The sequence below is a fragment of the Cannabis sativa genome, unplaced genomic scaffold, assembly GCF_029168945.1.
Source record: "Cannabis sativa cultivar Pink pepper isolate KNU-18-1 unplaced genomic scaffold, ASM2916894v1 Contig1, whole genome shotgun sequence".
Lineage (NCBI taxonomy): Eukaryota > Viridiplantae > Streptophyta > Magnoliopsida > Rosales > Cannabaceae > Cannabis > Cannabis sativa.
The window spans coordinates 1,374,905-1,389,318 of record NW_026870037.1 but is presented as its reverse complement, the minus strand read 5'-3'; the positions used below and the strand labels follow the sequence as shown (position 1 = coordinate 1,389,318).

Sequence of the window (14,414 nt, the reverse complement as noted above, 5' to 3'; positions counted from 1 at the left end):
CATTCCTACTTGCTATGTGCTTATAATTTCTGAATTGATTTTGTGTGTAACCATTATTAATTTCTATTTGTTGATTTTTATTATTTTGTAGTATCCTGTTTTGTCAAAATGAATCTTATGTTATCACTGTTGACTAAAAACAAGCTGAATGGATCTAACTTTAATAAATGGAATGAGAACATTAATATTGCTCTCATAGGAGAAAGTGCCTTATTTGTTTTAACTGAGCCGTCACCTGAAGTGCCTGGGGATAATGCATCCAAAGCTGTGAAAGAAAAGTATGAGCGTTGGCAGAAAGCAAATGACAAAGCTCTATACTTTATGCTTTCTAGCATGGTTGACACCCTCAAAACTCGGTTTTCTAAAACTGAGAAGGCTGCTGAAGTTATGACGAAGTTAAATGAGCTATTCGGTAAGGCATCGCTTCAGTCACGCTTTGACGCGACTAAGAAGTACATTAATGCACGGATGGAACCTCATCAAAACGTGCGTGACCATGTTCTCCTCATGTCTAGTTATTTCCAAGAAGCCCAGGATCATGGTGCTGAAATGGACAGTGCTACTCAAGTTAGTCTTATCTTGAATAGCCTGACTCCAGCATTTCTACCATATACATCAAATTATGTCATGAATAAGAAGGAAATTGACTTTCATGAATTAGTCAATGACCTTCAAACTTATAAAAATTTGATTGGAGGACCCAAGAAGAAAGGGAGTAAACCTCATAATCCTGGTAATGGTAATGGGACGATAAAACCTGAAGCAAATGTTGCCTCTGCTTCAAAGCCCAAATCGAAGAGGAAGTGGAACAACACCAAGAAGCGAACTAAACCCATGAAGAATAAAAAGGCTGCTCCTTCTGGTGATGCTACACTTAAAGGAAAGTGTTTCTACTGCAATGAGAAAGGTCATTGGAAACCCCAGTGTCCTAAACTTCTTGCAAAGAAACAAGGTATTTCCATTTATAAACTTTAAAAGTTTAGTGAATTATTATCCAATTGGATTTATGATTCTGGACTAACTTTGTTTATTTGTTTTCTTCTTCTTATAGGCCAAGCTACTTGAACTCAATTGAGTTGGATCAGAAAGCTGGACCAAAAGTGAAATCGTCCAGATGAAGATGAAGCTCTTTAATTATTTTTGAATTAATTGTTTTAGTTTAAAGACAATTTGGATTTCAAATTTTAGTTTGGGATATTTATCCCTGTTTTTCTCATATTGTTGCAATACATTTTTTATTAATAAAGTTTCTTTTTTTTTCGAAATCAATATTGCAATTTATGAAATAGAGCTTCATTTAATTTATCTTCATCAATTATTACCACATTATATTTGTATGTTTGTATGTTTAAGTGTTTTTATTATTGATGCAAATTCTATAATATTTTCAACTCTTCATAGAGTTATATTATATAAACACTAGAAATTATTTCTATGTTTATCAATAATTGTTCATTCTCATACAATTATTAAGAATTTGTTTAATAAAAGGATCTTATGATCTGATAGGGGTGGAGAAAAGTTAAGAAAACTATGCAGTTCAATGATCTTTTATATCTAATGAACTCTGGATAGTATTCAACTCCACATAAACTCTATCACACTAAGAGAATCATGATCTTTACAACCTTTAGGGGTGGATCATAATCTCTATATACTTAGGGGTGGAGGTTATCCATAGTACCCTACATGTATATTCTTAGGGGTGGAGTCTATTCCACAATTCCCTATGTAACACATATCTTATTTAAACATGGAAGTAATATAATGAGTCAGCTATTGTCAATATAAATTCTTGATCTTGATTGTATGTTCCATTTCGATTTTACTATTGTAAGTAAAAGTTTGATACCTATAAAAGTTCTTTGTTAAAGTTTCACACTACCTTAATTGAGTGGGAGAATTTTAAAGTTCTATACCCATCTTCATTAGGTTGATAATTGTGATAGGTACTTAAGAACACTACTGAAAAGCAAATCTAACCATTCACATGGATAGGTATAGCTTATCAGAATTATGAGAACAAGATAAAGAACTCTAGTTCAGTCCATTCGAATGACTTGAACCAAGAATTCTTAATCCTCATAAAATTTGATGGTATCTTAATTTTGATTACTTTATCTCTGGCATGTATTTTTCACTTCAAATACTAGTCTGCTATGTTGATGACTTAGTCTTGACTTAAAGTTTCAGACTAATACAAAAGTCACAACTAGGTAACTCTCTAAACAATCAGAGGTTAAAAGTATTATTTAACTAGACATCTGCTATTGAGTGGGAGATATTTAAGATGTAATCAAATAGGGAACATTAGAAGATATTCAAGAAGGATTTATGAAAGTGATCTATATGATAGATATTAAGGAACTGTGTATCAGTTGTCTTTGTATCTCACCATCTAATTTCGATTTCTATAAGATGGTGCTTACTTTGGGGGTGGAGGAATTATTGTATAATAATTCAAGCTCTACCAGAGAAGAATTGTAACTTGGTCTATTCGAAAATACCAGAAAGTTATATCACTGAAGAAAAGTCTACACTGTATTATCTCAATTACATATTTTAAAATATGAGAGATATGTCTTCTGTTTATTCAGATGTACTTTTAAAACAGTAAAGATTTCAGTATCCCTTGATGAGTAAAGCATATAGTAAAGGATGTTTCATAAGAGTATTTATGAACTAGTTTCCAGAAGTTTGGGTGGATTCAAATATACTACACTTGATCTGAAGATCAAGACATCAGATTGACCTATTTGCACAGTTTGTTTTATATTAGTGCAAGTGGGAGTTTGTTGGGTTTTATGCCCTAAATAAAACTCTTTACAATCTGATTAGTTATCAATATAAGAAATTTGAAGTGATTGATGTTTGCATGAATTTAACATGCTAATGGTTTAATATGTTTGATATGTTTATTACATTCATACACACAAAATCAGTTAAATCCAGATCATATGTTTATTCACAATTACAGTATCGTCAACACAGTGGAATGTGATTGTGATCATATGAATCAAAAGTTTTGGTCCCTATTTCATCAGTGTTATTGGATTTACACTAATGTGATAATCAGCGATGATGTGTACTTACACTTGGAGTAAGTGTTATGTTCTTTCCAGGACATTAGTAAAGTATACTAGTTTCGAATGTATGGAGTATACATTGGACTGGACCGATATTGCAACTAAGTTAAGATATTACAAACTTACCGTTATACATATCTTTCCAAGTCAATATCAGTAGTTGATCTTAAGATTAAAAGAATCTAAATCCTGATATGCTTAGGCTCAACTCAGGAGTGCTATTCATGTTCTTTGATTTATTAGTTAAGCCTACTTTTGGGTCAGGGTGATACGTATATTTTGGGAACATGATAGTATGATTGAGTGGGAGTGCTGAACATAAATATGGAATCTATAGCCTATTTGGTGTATAGAAGTCAAGTGATGATTCCCTTCGAGCTTAGCAAATAGAAGTAAATGGATGAGCTCTTGTTTAACTGACTAATTATTAGATCACTAAACACCATTTACAGGTAGCTAAGTGTTTTAAGGGGCAAAATACATTGAGGGGTGAGAACGGTAAAGAAATCCCATCTCGATGTAGATCATCTATATAGAGGATCTTTAAATCACAATAAGATTATAACAATGGTTAAATGAGATAGTATATTGATATCGTGAAACATACAATATGCTCTATATAAGTCTGAGAGTGCAATTCTAAGTTCTAAGAGTGGATTCAACGAAGAATTAATAAGTAGGAATTTACTTGGTAAATTTGGTTCACTTATTGGAAGCTCAGCATATAGATCCATGGTCCCCATTCTAGTTGAGAACATTCTGCTTGTAAGAATCATTAATTGATTCGTGATTGATCAATTATAATTCTAAAGTTAGACTATGTCTAATTTTATGAATTTTCACTAAGCAGGGGTGAAATTGTAAAGAAAAGAGTTTCTAAGTTTATTTATTTATTAATGGACTTTTTATGTCTAATTAATAATTAAATTAAATGACAATATTATTTAATAATCTATTTTAGTTATTAAATAATTAGTTTTGGCATTTAAAAGGTTAGAATTGAAAAATTGGCATTTTTGAGAAAATAGAGATAAAATTTGATAAAACTGCAAAATCAAGTGAGGCCCAATACAACACCATGGCCAGCCACTAGAAGGAGTTTTTCAAATTAATATTTTCATTATTTTAATGCCAAATAATTCCTAACCTAAACCTAGTAGTTGCCTATAAATAGAAAGTGATGGCTCAGTCAAATTACACAAGTTTTCAATAGCCTTTCTGACAGAAATTTCTCTCTTCAGAAAAACTGAGCCTTCCCCACTTTCTATACTGGCCGAAATCTTCTTTCTCTTTTCTCCTTCATCAATTTCGTGACCCTAGTGAAAGAGTAAGTGCCCACACACAGCAAGCAGTAACTCAATCATAGATTGGAAGACTGTGAAGGATCAAACTTGAAGAAGAAGGACATTCGGGCTCAGATCTTGATTATACTCTGCTACAGAAAGGATACAAGGGTTAGAGATCTGAGTGGAAGGAGACATTAATTCCGCTGCATCAATGTAAGGTTTTCTTAACTTTATATGTGTTTAATTTATCATTTTAGAAAGTTCATATTTAGGGTGTTTAAACAACATACTTGTGAGTAGATCTAAGATCCTGGTAAAATAATTTCCAACAATATCTCTATTATTTTTCCCAACATCACTGAATTTTTTTTCAAACACATTCTTGCTTTTTATTGTGGCTTTTTTTTTCATTCATATTTCATTTTTTTTTCAGTGACATTGAATTACACATTTTTTTTCTTTTCTCAATCTTACATGTTCTTCTCCCTCTAACTATTCTCTCACACTAAATATTTCTCCTCCCCCAAACTAATTATTTAGCTTATGATATCATGCATATAATGGTGAAGAAAAATCAATAGTATGGTTACAATTTTTCGATTCAATGGGTGAAAAACATAACGGGTTTAGGCTCAATAGGGTTAACTAGGGGTAAACATTATTATGGTAGGCTTGAAAGGCTCAAACTATCCAACAAATACCTAAATCATATTCCAATTGAACACTATCAAGGATTTCGTCTCAAAAGAATAAACATGTAAGTTCTAAGCTATCCTGTCAATCTTACCACAAACCATATTAAAACAATTATAACAATTTTCACAGATTGAGTAATTGCAATTATACACAAGTTTCTAAGCATCCAAACTAATCCAAAGAGTTAACAGAATCAAGCACACAGTTATTTTACAATTTCAGACCACATTACACTAATCAGCAGTATACAACTATCCTCTAGCTTATTGCCATTCCTTAACTAAAACGAAAAAACTAAAACAGAAAATTAAAGTGCAGAAAATAAAGTGCAAAAAATAAAAAAAAAATTTAAATCTCTCCCCCCAAACTAAATATGACATTGTCCCCAATGTATACAATAAAATGTAGAGAGAAGAGACTTACTTGAGAACCCCTCAGAAAGGGTTGGGTGGCGGCGGCTGATCATATGGGTAGAACCGAGGAGGTTGCGCCAAATAGTTTGGTTCATCAATCCCGATGTTCATTCTGTTGATGAGAGAGTTAAGTTGTTGAACTTGTCCCTCATCATAAATACTCCTCTGCACCATATAGTTTTGCATGTGGTTGTTCTGCTGAATTATATAACTCAGCTGTGCATGAGTATATTGCATCGTTGGATCGATAGGCCCAAGCAATTGTGGGGGCCGCTCCTCTTCTTCTTCAACACTAGGCTCTCGTTGCCGCCTTCGTCCTTGCGGTGCATCAGGTGGAGGCTGGCCATAAGGATGTGGCTCTTTTAGCCTGTTGACAAATGTGATATCCATCTTGCGAAGTGGCACCACCGTGTTGTCATACTCCAATTATGGGACATCATATGCCCCGCAGAGTTTTGTTATGACACCCGCCAAACCAAAAACACCTCCCGTGACTCCTTGTACAATCTGGTCAATGCTATGTCGGATGACTTGTCTAATATTTATGTTGTACCCCTTCATAATGACGTATACATATTTCAGGCGATCCATTTGGACATCAGAGAAGTGCTTATTTGGCACCAACCGAGCACTCACAAAGTACAGCCATGTCTTCGCCACTGGGTTTAATTCACACCGATATAGGATGTTTAGTGACCCCTCTTGGCCATCGTTGTCGTGTAACCTCAACCCTGGAAATCCCACCGTCTCAGCCACATCCACCATATCAAATTGCTCTTCCTCCTTAATAATTCGGAGGCGTTGCTCTTCCCTAGAATAATCCGGGACAGAAAACATGACATTAAAAGCATCAGCAGTAGTGGGAACCTTCTTTCCTTGCACCTTTACCTCCCCATTCCGGTGCTCGAGCCAGTTGGCAAGAAATTCACAGGCCATAGTCACATTAGCCCGGCCTCGAGCATCCACAAAGCTCCCCCACTTCATCCTCTCAATTTGGGCTCGAATTGTGTCAAACCGTGGTTGACGTCTCAAAGGATTTTTCAGGGAATTCAATGTTGGAAATTATTTTACCAAGATCTTAGATCTACTCACAAGTATGTTTATTAACATCCTAAATATGAACTTTCTAAAACGATAAATTAAACACATATAAAGTTTAAGAAGCCTTACATTGGGTGCAGCGGAATAATATGACTCCTTCCGTTCAGATATCTAGCCCTTGATTCCTTTCTGTAGCAGAGCATTATCAATATCTGAACCTGGATCTCTTTCTCTGAATCTTTGATGCTGAATCTCCTTTGCTGATGATCTTTCTTCACGATCTTCCTCACTATGATTGAGGTATTGCTTGATGTGTGTGGGCACTACTCTCACACTAAGATATTTCGAAATTTCAATGAACAAGAGAGAGAAGAAGTGGCAGCTAAAGATAGGGAGAGAGAAGGCTCAGTTTTCTGAATCAGAAAAAGTCAGAAGAAAAGTGTTATTTTTCTGAAGCCTTCACTATCTATTTATAGCATTCCACTAGGGTTAGATTTGAATTATATGGCATTAAAATAATGAAAAAATCAATTTAAAATGCTACAATAGGTGGCCGGCCATGCCTTTAATGGATTGGGCCTTGGGCTTTGCAATTTTGCAATTTTAACACCTTTTGTATCTGATTTTCTCAAAAATGCCAATTTCCTAATTCAATCATTTAAATGCCAATTCTAGCTATTTAATAACTATAAATAATTATTAAATAATATTGTCATTTATCATATTTATTAATTGAACCATACAAAGTATCATAATTAACAAATATGCCCCTATAAACTCTTTCTTTACAATTTCGCCCTTACTTAGTGAAAAATTCACAAATAGACATAGTCTAATTTGAGAATTATAATTGATTAATCAAAACCAATTACATGAGTCTTACAAGCAATATTATCTCAACTAGTGGGGGGACCATGGGTCTATATAACCGAGCTTCCAATAAGTAGATCAAGAATTTAGCACTAAAATTCACTAACTTATTAATTCTTCGTTGAATCCACGCATAGAACTTAGAATTGCACTCTCAGTATATAGAATGCTCTATATGTTCCACCATATAGACACATCATTAGTTATCCATTGTTATAATCCTAATGTGATCAATGATCCTCTATATGAATGATCTACACTGTAAAGGGATTAGATTACCGTAACACCCTACTATGTATTTTATCCTTAAAACACTTGACCCCGTATAAATGATATTTCAGCTAATGTGAAATGAGTACTCCACCATTTATGTTCGTTTGGTCAAGCTCGAAGGAGATCATCCTTTGCTTACTATTCGCCAGATAGAAGCTATAGATTCCATGTTTATGCTAGCGCTCCCACTCAATTGCACTACCGTGTTCCCAAAATGTACGTATCACCCTGACCTAAAAGTAGGCTTAACTAACAAATCAAAGAACACGAATAGCCTTTCAAGATTGAGCCTAATCATAACAGGATTAAGAACATTTGATCTAGGATCAACTAGGCGATATTGACTTGAATAGATATTACGGTAAGTTTAATAAATCTAAGTCAAAGTTCAATATTGGTCCCTTCCGATGCTTACTCCATGCATCCAACCTGAGCTTTACTTTAACCAATGTTCTGGAAAGAACATAGTATTTCTCCAAATACAAGTAAACTCTTGTTGTAGATTATCATATCAGTAAAACCCTGTGTCTGATAAATCTAGGAAACTTTATTCACATAGTCATGTTTACTTTCCAATGTGTTGACGGCACAATAAACAGGATCAAGTATGTGAAAAGGGTTTCAGATGAATCTATACATTATGTACATATAATCATGAAATAAATCATGTGAACCATGCAACATTAAATGTTATTTCTGATCTATATTAATAAGTAAATCTGATTATATTGAAATGAGTTTTATTTAGGGCATAAAACCCAACATTCAATACCCCGGTCTTCAATGTAAGCCCTAATTTTCAGCCTCATAAAACGATTCTGGGCCTCCTCATTGACAAACCGGGTTCTATCGAAACCCGTAGCTGGTGGGTTTGATGACGATCCCTCCTCAACATGCCTAGTTCTCTTAGGTGCCATTTTTTTTTCTTCCTAGCAATAATACAATATGTTTTCGTTTTTTTTTTCTTTTCTATTCTTCTTTTTTTTCAGATTTTTTTTTCTTCTTTTTTTCTGATTTTTTTTTTTCAAAATAATGCTAAGAAAAAAAAAATTAGGCAGCACCTTCCCTTAATTTTTCTACTTCCCAAAAATTCACAATCACTCAAATAATATTTCCAAATACTCAACACCACAATACAATATTAACAAACCCAATATCAACAATAACTTTTCACAACTCACACTATTACCACCCAAAATCTATAACAAGTAAATCAAATTCCTTAAAGATTGTAGGAAGTGATACTTACAAACCCAAAGAAGCTTTACTCCACCTCCATTGTTGAATGTCCTTGAAAGCTTGAGGTTGAAGATGAAGAACAACGGTAATTTCTAGAATTGGGATTGAATGTGAGTGATTTTTGGGATGGTTTTTGATGGTATGTGTAGATTGATGAGTGAAATTGGGTTTTTGAATGGATTGGGTTTGAGAAATTGAAGAAAAGATGAAAGGATTGAAGATTTGGGAAGGAAAATTTTGAAATTTTTGAATGGGAGAGGTTAGGGTCGGCTGAGAAGAGGAGAAATTTGAATTTTCGGTGTAGGGTTGAATGAGGGGGAAAATAGGATATTTATAGAAAAAAAACGTAAGCTGGTCGCGACTTGCCCTAAGGCTAGTCGCGACTAGCTTAAATGCGAATTTTAGGCGTTTCTGGAAAAAAAGGGTAGTCGCGACTACTGGGACAAAAAAAAAGTTATTCGAGGTTCTGTAAATCCCCAGGTCGCGACCCTGGTCGCGACTACCAAAAAGGGTCGCGACCTACCAAAAAGGGTCGCGACCACTGGGTTCTCGGTCCCGAAATATATTTTTTTTTCTTTTCTCGTTTTTCACGATTCAACTGGAAAAAATTTAATGTCTGGTACTTAGCTAAAAATTGAAAATACTAAAAATACTAAAGCCTAAAATAAAAACATAACCAGAAAATCTGAAAAATTAAAGAAAACACTTGGGTAGCCTCCCAAGAGCGCTGTCTTTATCGTCGTATAGTCGGACGCTGAGTTGTTGTCTAGAGAGGCGCCAGAATAATGGCGGACTTGGCTTGGTCAAATTGACCTCCCAAGTAGAGCTTTAAACGCTGTCCATTAACTTTGAAAGTTGCTGGACCTTCACCTTTTAACTCCACAGCTCCATATAGAAATACCTTGACCACGGTAAATGGTCCTAACCACCTTAACTTCAACTTTCCGGGATGCAACTTCAACCTTGAATTGAATAGTGACATTTGCTGCCCAGGTTGAAACTCCTTACTTACTAAGCCTTGGTCATGCCACTTCTTAGTTCTCTCCTTGTAGATTTTTGCATTCTCATAGGCCTCATTACGAAACTCCTCTAGTTCATTCAATTGCAGTAGTCTTTTCTCTCCTGCAGCTTTTAATTCCATATTGAGAGTCTTCATGGCCCAGAAAGCTTTATGTTCTAACTCCACCGGCAGATGACAAGCCTTTCCGAACATCAACCGATATGGTGACATGCCAATCGGTGTTTTAAAAGTAGTTCTGTATGCCCACAATGCGTCATCTAACTTTCTTGACAAATCTTTTCTTGATCTCTGCACTGTTTTCTCTAGAATCATCTTTATCTCCCGATTAGAAATTTCAGCTTGGCCATTACTCTTGGGATGATATGGTAAAGCAGTTCAATGTCGGACACCATATCTTGAAAGGAGTGCTTCAAACTATTTGTTGCAGAAGTGACTCCCTTCATCGCTTATGATTGCTCGAGGAGTACCAAACCAAGTCAAGATGTTCTTTTGCAGAAAGCGGAGAAATGTTTTACCATCATTCTGTGGTGTAGCTGCAGTTTCAACCCATTTAGACACATAGTCCACAGCCAATAAGATATATTGATTGCTAAAAGATGAAGGAAAAGGACCCATGAAGTCTATCCCCCACACATCAAACAATTCCACTTCCAAGATTCCTGTTAAAGGCAGTTCGTTTCTCCTTGAGATATTACCTATTCGTTGACAACGATCACATGCCTTCATAAAGGTACTAGCATCTTTAAATAGTGTTGGCCAAAAGAATCCACTCTGCAACACCTTAGCAGCAGTTCTGGTCCCACTGAAATGTCCTCCACATGGTAAAGCATGACAATGATTTAGGATAGAATACATCTCCTCTTCAGGCACACATCTTCTAATTATCTGATCAGCGCAGTGCTTGTAGAGGATTGGCTCTTCCCAATAATAATGTTTCACCTCAGAAAAAAACTTCTTCAATTGTTGACGTGAAAGCTCAGGAGGAGTTATTTTTGCAGCCAAGAAGTTGACATAATCAGCATACCACGGTACCATCAGGTTTCCCCTCACACTAAAGAGTTGTTCATCAGGAAATTGCTCATTTATCTGTACTTCTTTCGTATTCTGACTCTCTTCCAGCTCTGTCTTGACAGGTGATCTGGTACCAGATTTTCAATGCCCTTTTTGTCTTTTATCTCTAAGTCAAACTCTTGAAGTAGAAGTACCCACCGAATCAATCTTGGCTTTGCATCCTTCTTGGTCATAAGGTATTTGATTGCTGAGTGATCTGTATAGACAATAACCTTATTGTTGGGTTTTATGCCCTAAATAAAACTCTGTTTCAATGTAATCCAGATTATTCAATATCAATAAAGTAACAGAAGTAATTTTTCATTCACTTGTGTATGTTTTGGTTCACTTAATCAATTGCTTGTCTATTTGATTTATAAATTCATCCAAACCCCTTTCACATACTTGAACATGTTTATTGTGTTGTCAACACAGTGGAAAATAAACATGACTATGTGAATAAAGTATTCCTAGATTTATCAGAACACTGGGTTTCACTGATATGACAATCTACAACAGAGTTTACTTACATTTGGAGAAATGTTATGTTCTTTCCAGAACATAGGTTAAAGTAAAGCTCAGGTTGGATGCATGGAGTATGCATTGGAATGGACCGATATTGAACTTTGAATTAGATTTTGAAACTTACCGTAAACATCTATTCAATTCAATATCATAAGTTGATCCTAGATCACATGATCGAAATCCTGATATGGTTAGGCTTAATTTCAAGAGTATTATTCGTGTTCTTTGATTTGTTAGTTAAGCCTAATCTTTAGTCTGGGCAATACATACATTTTGGGAACACGGTAGTGCGATTGAGTGGGAGCGCTAACATAAATATGGAATCTATAGCTTCTATCTGGCGAATAGTAAGCAAAGGGTGATTTCCTTCGAGCTTAACCAAACGAGATAAATGATTGAGTACTCATTTCACTTAGTTGAAATATCATTTATACAGAGTTAAGTGTTTTAAGGATAAAATACATTGTAGGGTGTTACGGTAATTTAAGTCCCTTTACAGTGTAAATCATCCATATAGAGGATCATTGATCACATTAGGATTATAACAATGGATAACTAATAATGTGTCTATATGGTGGAACATATAGAGCATTCTATATACTGAGAGTGCAATTCTGAGTTCTATGTGTGGATTCAACGAAGAATTAATAAGTCAGTGAATTTAAGTGGTAAATTCTAGATCTGCTTATTGGAAGCTCGGATATATAGACCCATGGTCCCCTCACTAGTTGAGATGATATTACTTGTAAGACTCATTTAATTGATTTTAATTAATCAATTAAAAATTCTCAAGATGGACTTGTCTATTTGAGAATTTATCACTTATTAAGGGCAAAACAGTAAATAGAGATTTTGAAGGGCATATTTATTAATTAGGAAACTTTAATTAGTTTCATTATTAATAAAATAAATGATAATATATTATTTGATAATTAATTTTAATTATTAAATAATTAGATTTGTCATTAATGTGGTTGAACAATGGAATTGGCAGTTTTTCACAAAACAGGAAACTATCAGTATAGGAAAAGGAAAGTTGGAAAAGTAGCAAGCCTTGTTTCCACAATGCCTAGGCCGGCCACTTAGCTTCCTTTTCTCTTTGATTTTTTTTCAATTCCAAATGTCAATCATAGCCCTTGGTGGTCTTCTATAAATAGAAGGCAAAGGCTTCAGAGTTGCACACAACTGTACAACCTTCTCACAGTATTATTCTGAAAGAATTTTCTCTCAGAAAATTCTCTCTGAGCCGCCACCCTCTCTCTCTCTCTTCCTTCACTGTTTCGAAATATATAAGTGCTAGAGTAGTGCCCACACACATCAAGTAATACCTCAATCATAGTGAGGAAGGCTGTGTAGAATTCAGAAACAACAAAGAAGGACTATCGGGCTCAGATCTTGATTATACTCTGCTACAGAAAGGAATCAAGAGTTAGAGATCTGAGTGGGAGGAGACATATATTCCGCTGCAATCACTGTAAGATTTCTGATACTCTTATGTGTTTAATTTCATATCGTTTTAGAAGTTCATATTTAGGTTGTTAAATCAACATACTTGTGAGTAGATCTAAGTTCCTGGTAAAATAACTTCCAACACTTATTCCCAATTAGGTAGGGTCGGAACTTATCACAAGCAAACACAATTGCCAGCATCTCTTTCTCTGTAGTGGCATAATTTAATTGAGCATCATTCAGGGTTCTGCTAGCGTAGTAGAATGTGTGAAACACCCTGTTAACCCTTTGACCCAAGACCGCTCCAAATGCATAATCACTTGCATCGCACATCAACTCGAAAGGCAACTCCCAATTTGGTGAAGTGACTATTGGTGCTGAAATCAATTTTTCCTTTAGAACCTGGAATGCCTTTAAGCAATCTTCTCCAAACTCAAATGGAACGCCATTAACAAGTAAACTGGACAATGGTTTAGAGATCTTTGAGAAGTCCTTAATAAATCGTCGGTAGAAACCAGCATGTCCTAAGAAACTCCTTACTCCTTTTACAGAAACTGGAGGTGGCAAATTCTCTATTGTTGAAACTTTAGCCTTGTCCACCTCAATTCCTGCTTTCAAAATTTTGTGTCCCAGAACAATTCCTTCTGTTACCATAAAGTGGCACTTCTCCTAGTTTAGCACCAAGTTAGACTTCTCGCATCTAATTAGCACCTTTTCTAAATTTTTTAAGCAATAATCGAAGGAGGAGCCAATGACCGAGAAATCATCCATAAAGATTTCAATACAGGATTCAATTAAGTCTAAAAAGATAGCCATCATACACCTTTGAAAAGTAGCAGGGGCGTTGCACAATCCGAATGGCATTCTTCTGAAAGCAAAGGTACCGTAGGGACATGTGAAAGTAGTCTTTTCCTGATCTTCAGGTGCTATGGCTATTTGGTGGTATCCAGAGTAGCCATAAAGAAAACAGTAATATTCTTGCCCCGCCAATCTGTCTAGCATTTGATCAATGAAGGGCAAGGGAAAGTGATCTTTTCGGGTTGCTTTGTTGAGTTTCCTATAGTCGATACAAATCCTCCAACCAGTGATTGTTCTTGTGGGAATCAACTCATTCTTTTCATTCTTGATCACGGTCATTCCACCTTTCTTTGGAACTACTTGCACCAGGCTAACCGACTTACTATCTGAGATGGGATAGGCCACTCCAGCATCCAACCACTTGACTACTTCTTTTCTGAAAACTTCCTTCATAGGTGGATTGAGTCTACGTTGTGCGTCGATTGTTGGTTTGGCATTCTCTTCCATCAGGATTCGGTGCATCACAGTTGAAGGACTGATTCCTTTGACATCACCCAGTGTCCAAGCAATGGCCTTGTTGTGAGCTCGGAGTACCCTCAGCAGTCTATCAGTTTCCACATCAGAAAGAGAGGTTGACACAATAACTGGCAGCTTTTTGTCTTCACCC

At 35.5% G+C, this 14,414-nt stretch overlaps 1 protein-coding gene across 1 annotated transcript; it reads right to left on the bottom strand.

Annotated features, from left to right (window-relative positions):
* Nucleotides 1-8,762: 8,762 nt before the first annotated feature.
* LOC133032971 (uncharacterized) lies at nucleotides 8,763-10,237 on the bottom strand. Its single transcript, XM_061107461.1, has 2 exons — nucleotides 9,752-10,237; nucleotides 8,763-8,864 (listed from the first exon to the last, which is right to left on the bottom strand). Exons 1-2 carry the CDS (start codon nucleotides 10,235-10,237, stop codon nucleotides 8,763-8,765), a joined length of 588 nt encoding a protein of 195 aa, XP_060963444.1.
* Between the last annotated feature and the right edge of the window lie 4,177 nt (nucleotides 10,238-14,414).

Coding starts and splice junctions, on each gene's coding strand:
- LOC133032971 (XM_061107461.1), bottom strand. CDS start 10,237: ATGATTCTAGAGAAAACAGTGCAGAGATCAAGAAAAGATTTGTCAAGA. Junction 8,865..9,751: donor AAGGTCCAGCAACTTTCAAA/GTTAATGGACAG, acceptor TACTTGTTATAG/ATTTTGGGTGGTAATAGTGT.